The sequence below is a fragment of the Procambarus clarkii genome, chromosome 20 (assembly GCF_040958095.1).
Source record: "Procambarus clarkii isolate CNS0578487 chromosome 20, FALCON_Pclarkii_2.0, whole genome shotgun sequence".
Taxonomy (NCBI): Eukaryota; Metazoa; Arthropoda; class Malacostraca; order Decapoda; family Cambaridae; genus Procambarus; species Procambarus clarkii.
This window is the reverse complement of record NC_091169.1, coordinates 27879595-27888356: the sequence shown is the minus strand read 5'-3', so window position 1 is coordinate 27888356 and position 8762 is coordinate 27879595. Positions and strand designations below refer to the sequence as shown.

At 43.1% G+C, this 8762-nt stretch overlaps 1 protein-coding gene across 1 annotated transcript; it reads right to left on the bottom strand.

Annotated features, from left to right (window-relative positions):
- Nucleotides 1-1094: 1094 nt before the first annotated feature.
- On the bottom strand, nt 1095-2433 carry LOC123755558 (forkhead box protein D1-like). Its single transcript, XM_045738316.2, has one exon. The coding sequence runs from the start codon at nt 2217-2219 to the stop codon at nt 1122-1124; it is 1098 nt and encodes a 365-aa protein (XP_045594272.2). The 5' UTR covers nt 2220-2433; the 3' UTR covers nt 1095-1121.
- Nucleotides 2434-8762: the final 6329 nt, after the last annotated feature.

Genomic DNA, 8762 nt, shown 5'->3' with positions numbered 1-8762 from the left:
TTATGTATTATTAATAATTATTAATGTAGTCTAATACTGAGCATACTTTTATGTGCAGTCACACTGGCTTAGCTCTTGCTCCTCATAATCACCTTATCTTCCCCTGAGTATGATAATTATAATAATAATAATAATAATGATAATTATGATAAATATTCCAAATGATCAGAATAATTATATCATTTATATTTTGTAATATATTTTTGTTCTTTCCAATTTAAATTTTCTTCTATTTTTTTTTTTTTTGGATTATAGACATTCATAAAATTAAAAGTTCTGAATATTATTTGTTTCTACATCAATAAATATTTGGTCATGGGTTAATTATAGATTTTAAATACTTTTATTTGTATGCATGAAAAGTATTATAATTATGAATACTATCATTATTGACCTTTAATTATTATTGTATAACTAATAACTCTGTTCCTTCTAAATTGGACTTTTAAATTATTGTGTTAAAACCATATCAATTATTTTCTAATTTATGGTTATATATTGCCCAAAGTTTAGAGTAGGATCATTACTATTTTTAAAGTATCAATTTAAAAAAAAAATTGTCAATTTTTTTATATTTTCTTTTGGATATAATAATATTTGTAAGGCAATTATTTGATTTGTCAAAGGGACAATGAATGGAGTTCCTTAATCCTTGTTCTCTGTATATATATGTCATGTATATATAATATCGAAAGTATATATATATACTGTATATTTGGTATATTACACTTATACTGTTTATATAAAATTCATATGTATATATTAAGTGTTAATATTCACTGTATGTATGAGTGTTAATTATTATATACCCAATTTGTATATAATTAAAGATCTTATTAAATAATCATATAATAGAATAAATTGTGACCTTTGTATATCTTTCAGGTGATTGATGGAGATATGAAATATTTTGTCAAGAAATACTCTAAGGATATTAAGGATAAAATTCTTTATGCAAGATAGAAAATTTAATATATAGATATATAATAATATACAGGACTATGTACATTACGTTTTGTATATTTACACAGAAAGACTTAGATTTGTGACTTGAGAACCTGAGTACAGGAATGTGGTGGGCGGGGCGGCGAGGACTACGCCGCCCACTAAAACCGAAGGCCTCACCGAGACATGGTAGTGGGCGGGAGAGACGTGGGCGGCATCGGTGGGTGGGAAGGCAGTGGGCGGCCCAGGCCTTGGGAGAAGAAGGGCGTCACTAGCAGTCGTGAGAAGGGCTCGGGGTTGAGGGCGGCTAGAGGCAGCGAAGGCAATGGGCGGCACGTGGGCGGTGAAGTGGGTGGCGGAGTGGGCGACCGGTTTCTCCCCATGATGGCGTCGATGGTGAAGGCTGGCCGCGGCGCAGGGCGGGTCAGGGGCGGCGACGGAGGCGCTGCCGCCACGGGTTTGACGGGTGTGGGCGCCAACACGCCGCCCATGGGCGTATGGCCGCCCGAGGGTGGCGACGCGGGCGCGAGGGTATTCCGTAGCTGCCGCAGGAAGTCCGCCTGTTGCGTGAGGGCGTGGTGGTGGTGGTGGAGGTGGGCGGGCGGCAAGTATGGGTGGTGGGCGTAGGGCACAGGGCGGTGCAGCATGGGCGGGTGCGGCCCGAGCAGCATCGCCGCCGCCGCTGCTTGGTGATGGTGCTGCAGCTGCTGGTGGTGCTGGTGCAGCTGCTGCTGGTGCTGGTGCAGCTGGTACGGGTCCACCATGCCGGTCGCCAGGAGGGAGAACACATGCGGATCGTTCAGGAAATCGGGATGCTGCCGCTTGTACCGCTTGCGGCGCCGCAGGAAGGAACCGTTGTCGAACATATCTATGGCACCCGGGTCCAGCGTCCAGTAGTTGCCCTTGCCGGGGTTGCCAGGCTCTCGTGGCACCTTGACGAAGCAGTCGTTGAGGGAGAGGTTGTGCCGGATGGAGTTCTGCCAGGCGGGGAACTTGGCCTTGTAGTACGGGAACCGGTTCATGATGAACTCGCAGATCTCGCTCAGCGTCACCCGCTTCTTCGGCGCCTGCACGATGGACATGGTGATGAGGGCGATGTAGGAGTAAGGCGGCTTCACCGGCCCGCCGGTTTTCTTGTCCTCGACGTCCGTCTGTCCTTCAGGGGCGTCTGTGGGCGGGCGGGGGTCATCATCGTCGCTAAAATGGGCGGGAGGAGCCTCGATCCCTGGCGACAAACACTCGGCGTCGGACATGTCCGCCTCACACACTGGCATGTTCCTGCCCGGCCCCACAACACTACCACAGCACAACGCTCCGATAAACGACTGTCCAAGCGACACACACTCGCCTCTCCTCTCAAAAACTCCGGCAACTTGGCTCAGAAGACGGAGTGCTCTTCTCTCAGGAGCTAGCTGATAAATAATGATGACAAGTGTAAGGACGAGACCATTTTTACAAGCCACCACACTGGCCTCCCTCCCCAGCTCGACCGCGAGAACCAATCACCAGCTAGCTCACCGCCAATATGCCCCACCCACTTAACCCTCGGACCAATCAGATTCCCCGCTCAGCCGCTAGACTCCACCCACATCCCGCTAGACTCCACCTACATCCTACGTGCCAATAAACGCAGCTGACTGCCTTGTAGCCCCGCCCATAGGGACGTGGTGGGCGGAGAGCGCGGTGAGTGGCGAAGATGATTAGATTTAGTCCCATCTGTTGTTTGCAGACAGAGCACCTCCATTTATCCATGAATTATTTGCTAGCGAAATGGAGCAAATCACTTTGAGGGCTGAATAAAACCATTATCCCCGCCACCCCTAAAGTCTCCCGCCACAAAGACTCCCGCCATTTTTGTTCACAGCGGCAGACCTGAACAGCCTCGCTTAAGTCTTACCTATAGACTCATTCCTCGCTCTGAACACTGTACTCGGTACTGAACATCACTGAACACATAAATGAACACCATCTACTGCAGTGCATATTGTACACGGTACAATGTTCACTGCAATGTTCAATCTCTTTGTACATTGAACAAAGGTAACTGAACTGAGCACAACTGATCACGATTGAACATAATAATGAACACGACTGAACACAATAACGAAAATCAACTGATAAATTCAAAATAGTGAAGACAATCTGAACACTGAATACAGTTAACTATTCTATGTTCTGAATAAGGTTACGAACTTGACTCTTGTGAATGAACAAATTATATTAAACATCATTGTTCACTAGAGAGAGTAATGAACACTTGAATAGTGAACACTAGATAGAACAATGAACACTACTCAATACCATAAACAATGTTCACTACACCATTGAACGCTGCCATTAATGCAAGAGTGTTCACTGCAATGAACACTGTGCATAGAGAACGGTAATGAACATACTGAACAGTGTCAACAATCAACATCACACACAACGTTTAAAAATGAACATGTATTACAATGTTCACTTAATTGAACAACTAAAATCTCACTAAGCACTGTGTAATGAAAAAAATTGTATTCAGTGAACACTTGAACAAATTAACAATTGAATAACAAGCTAATTGTTCAACGTTACTCGAACAAAGAACACCGACCAGAACAGTGAATCATGAAAAACAAAGAACATAACTTTTAAGAGGGTGAACAATATAGAACATCGTTGGAACAGTGAACAGAGTGAACAACATACTATTAATTGTATCGGAGCTGATTATAATATATATATATATATATATATATATATATATATATATATATATATATATATATATATATATATATATATATATATATATATATATATATATATATATATATATATATATTGCGTCAATGTTTGCTTTGTTTCACTGACGCAAACTAATAGTTTGCGTCAGTGAAACTAATTTTTGCAACAGTCTTTGCGTCAAACCAAACTATTATTTTGTGTCACTATTTGCGTCACGAAAAATGTACATTTTTGCTTCATTATTTAGGTTAACCAAAAGGACAATTTGCGTCAGAACGCGCATCAGCCAAGCCCATATTTTGCATCAGTCTTTGCGTCAACCCAATTCATATTTTGCGTCAGCACGTGCGTTAAATAAACGAATATACTGCGTCAATGCGCTTGAAGCAAACTCATATTTTTGCGTCAGGCAAGCACAATATTTGCTGTAAATACCTTTCTCTTTATAAATACAGTAACGCAGTTTAGGTCAATGGTCAGAGGTTGGCTAGTTTAAGGGATTTTTGGTAACCGAAAACTTGAATAAGTTAAGCTAAGTTGTTATGGAAATTTAGGGTAATTTAGGTTGCCTAAACCTTAGGTAGAGTCAAGTTCCTATATTAGTAGTATAGTGGATTGTATGGTTTTAGGACAATTTTTTATTATATATATATATATATATATATATATGTATATATATATATATATATATATATGTATATATATATATATATATATATATATATATATATATATATATATATATATATATATATATATATATATATATATATATATATATATGGGTGTGGGTGTGTGTGTACTCACCTAGTTGTGCTTGAGAGGGTTGACTTTTGGCTCTTTGGTCCCGCCTCTCAACTGTCAATCAACTGGTGTACAGATTCCTGAGCCTACTGGGCTCTATCATATATACATTTGAAACTGTGTATGGAGTCAGCCTCCACCACATCACTTCCTAATGCATTCCATTTATTAACTACTCTGACTCTGAAAAAATTCTTTCTAACGTCTCTGTGGCTCATCTGGGTACTAAGTTTCCACCTGTGTCCCCTTGTTCGTGTCCCACCCGTGCTGAAGAGTGTATCTTTGTCCACCCTGTCAATTCCCCTGAGAATTTTGTAGGTGGTTATCATGTCTCCCCTTACTCTTCTGTTTTCCAGGGACGTGAGGTTCAACTCCTTTACCCTTTCCTCGTAGCTCAATCCTCTCAGTTCCGGGACCAGTGTATGGCATACCGCTGAATCTTCTCTAACTTTGTCTTGTGTTTAACTAGGTATGGACTCCAGGCTAGAGCTACATATTCCAGGATTGGTCTGACATATTGGTGTGTGTGTGTGTGTGTGTGTGTGTGTGTGTGTGTGTGTGTGTGTGTGTGTGTGTGTGTGTGTGTGTGTGTAAATCACGAAAATTAAAACGTGATGAAAAATGTGACCGTGTCAGACCACGAAGGAATAATTGAAACAGGAATTTCCTTAAGGACTTTCGTATTGAATAATACGGAAGAGCGAAGGATGGAAAGTAGAATGATACATCCTTCTGATGTAACATCCTTCCCTAAATACTAAACTAAGTACTAAAAAATACTACATAAACTAAATCACAGTATATATATATATATATATATATATATATATATATATATATATATATATATATATATATATATATATATATATACACACATCCAACTGGGGTATACCAACCTTCGATTTTGGTAGTATACCACAGAGTATACTAATATTTATGATATTATTATTAACAGCAATTATTATTTAAAATACAAGTAATACATACAGTTGTAGTACAAATAATAATATTACAGCCAGCAGACCAAACCATCTAGTTCAGGTCTGACAACTGCCGTAATTAAAAATGACTAATAACTGAAGCAAGATTAATAAAAATACAAATACACTGAACGATTTCAAAAAAATAGTTTGATAATAAAAACGCGCAAAATTAAAGAACTCATTTTGGCAATAAATTTGTAAACTAATTTCTACGAACTTTTCCTCGTCTCAAAATGGTATTCAGGCTTTTATACACTCTAAATTCACCCTAATGATGTAGTGACACAGAGGCGAAGACTCCACGTTGCTGATGCTCTGTTTATTCTATTTTGGGCAACTGGTGTTAGGAATTTGTGTAACCACTTGGGGTGGATGGTAGAGCGACGGTCTCGCTTCATGCAGGTCGGCGTTCAATCCCCGACCGTCCGCGAGTGGTTGGTCACCATTCCTTTCCCCCGTCCCATCCCATATTTTTTTCCTGACCCCTTCCCAGTGGTATATAGTCGTAATGGCTTGGCGCTTTCCTCTGATACTTGCCTTACCTTCCAGGTGTTGGGTAACTGGTACTCACCTAGTTGTGCTTGCGGGGGTTGAGCTCTGGCTCTTTGGTCCCGCCTCTCAACTCTCAATCAACTGGTGTACAGGTTCCTGAGCCTACTGGGCTCTATCATATCTACATTTGAAACTGTTTATGGAGTCAGCCTCCACCACATCACTGCCTAATGCATTCCACCTGTTAACTACTCTGACACTGACAAAATTCTTTCTAAAGTCCCTGTGGCTCATGTGGGTACTCAGTCTCCACCTGGGTCCCCTTGTTCGCGTACCACCCGTGTTAAACAGTTTATCTTTATCTACTCCTGACAATTCCTCTGAAAATTTTATAAGTAGTGATCATATCTCCCCTAACTCTTCTGTTTTCCAGTGTCGTGAGGTTCAGTTCCAGTAATCTTTCCTCGTAGCTCATTCCTCTCAGCTCGGGGACTAGCTTGGTGGCACACATCTGAACCTTTTTTAACTTCGTTTTGTGTTGATGGACTAAATGCGAACTAGGTAGGGGGGTCTGACGGCTGAGTGGACATCGCTCGGTGTTCGTAGTCATAAGGGTCCGGGTTTGATTCCCGGCGGAAGGCGGAAACAAATGGACAGAGTTTCTTTCACCCTGATGCCCCAGTTATCTAGCAGTAAATAGGTACCTGGGAGTTAGATAGCTGCTACGGGCTGTTTCCTGGGTGTGTGAGTGAAAATTAGGATTAAGGACTTGCCGGAAACGCTACGCGTGTTGGTGGTTATCTTGAGGTTATCTTGAGATGATTTCGGGGCTTTAGTGTCCCCGCGGCCCGGTCCTCGACCAGGCCTCCACCCCCAGGAAGCAGCCCGTGACAGCTGACTAACACCCAGGTACCTATTTTACTGCTAGGTAACAGGGGCATAGGGTGAAAGAAACTCTGCCCATTGTTTCTCGCCGGCGTCTGGGATCGAACCCAGGACCACAGGATCACAAGTCCCGCGTGCTGTCCGCTCGGCCGACCGGCTCCCCAAGTGGCTGTACAAGACTGCAAGAACTCTTGCATATATATATAAATAAATAAATAAATTAAAAAGATGTGGACTCCAGACCTCCCATTTGGGCTGAATAGTAGAGCGAAGATCTCTCTTCATGCAGGTCTTCGTTCAATCCCCGACCATTCAAGTGGTTTAGCACCACTCTTTTCCCCCCGTCCCATCCCAAATCCATATCCTGACCACTTACAAAGGCTATACAGTCGTAATGGCTTGGCGCTTTTTCCCCCGATAATTCCCTCCCTCCCCTCCCCTCCGCTATCAAACACCCCCCCACCCCTTCTATGCTGGAGCTGCATACTCTAGTATTGGTCTGACATATGTGGTCTCCAAGGTTTTGAATGATTCCTTAACTAGCAACTAGTGTTAACTGGTGTTGGGGTAACTGGTGTTGGGGTAACTAGTGTTGGGGTAACTGGTGTTGGGGTAACTGGTGTTGGGGTAACTAGTGCTGGGGTAACTGGTGTTGGGGTAACTGGTGTTGGGGTAACTGGTGTTAGGTAACTAGTGTTGGGGTAACTGGTGTTGGGGTAACTAGTGTTGGGGTAACTGGTGTTGCGGTAACTAGTGTTGGGGTAACTGGTGTTGGGGTAACTGGTGTTGGGGTAACTGGTGTTAGGTAACTAGTGTTGGGGTAACTGGTGTTGGGGTAACTAGTGTTGGGGTAACTGGTGTTGCGGTAACTAGTGTTGGGGTAACTGGTGTTGGGGTAACTAGTGTTGGGGTAACTGGTGTTGGGGTAACTGGTGTTGGGGTAACTAGTGTTGGGGTAACTAGTGTTGGGGTAACTGGTGTTGGGGTAACTAGTGTTGGGGTAACTAGTGTTGGGGTAACTGGTGTTGGGGTAACTGGTGTTGGGGTAACTAGTGTTGGGGTAACTAGTGTTGGGGTAACTGGTGTTGGGGTAACTGGTGTTGGGGTAACTGGTGTTGGGGTAACTAGTGTTGGGGTAACTAGTGTTGGGGTAACTGGTGTTGGGGTAACTGGTGTTGGGGTAACTAGTGTTGGGGTAACTGGTGTTGGGGTAACTAGTGCTGGGGTAACTGGTGTTGGGGTAACTGGTGTTGGGGTAACTGGTGTTGGGGTAACTGGTGTTAGGTAACTAGTGTTGGGGTAACTGGTGTTGGGGTAACTAGTGTTGGGGTAACTGGTGTTGCGGTAACTAGTGTTGGGGTAACTGGTGTTGGGGTAACTGGTGTTGGGGTAACTGGTGTTAGGTAACTAGTGTTGGGGTAACTGGTGTTGGGGTAACTGGTGTTAGGTAACTAGTGTTGGGGTAACTGGTGTTGGGGTAACTGGTGTTGGGGTAACTGGTGTTGCGGTAACTAGTGTTGGGGTAACTGGTGTTGGGGTAACTGGTGTTGGGGTAACTAGTGTTGGGGTAACTAGTGTTGGGGTAACTGGTGTTAGGTAACTAGTGTTGGGGTAACTGGTGTTAGGGTAACTGGTGTTGGGGTAACTAGTGTTGGGGTAACTAGTGTTGGGGTAACTAGTGTTGGGGTAACTAGTGTTGGGGTAACTAGTGTTGGGGTAACTAGTGTTAGGGTAACTGGTGTTGGGGTAACTAGTGTTGGGGTAACTGGTGTTAGGTAACTAGTGTTGGGGTAACTAGTGTTGGGGTAACTGGTGTTAGGTAACTAGTGTTGGGGTAACTAGTGTTGGGGTAACTAGTGTTGGGGTAACTAGTGTTGGGGTAACTGGTGTTGGGGTAACTGGTGTTGGGGTAACTAGTGCTGGGGT

What these genes read in the sequence shown, in the direction of transcription:
- LOC123755558 (XM_045738316.2), bottom strand. Translation starts at nt 2,219, where the DNA reads ATGCCAGTGTGTGAGGCGGACATGTCCGACGCCGAGTGTTTGTCGCCA.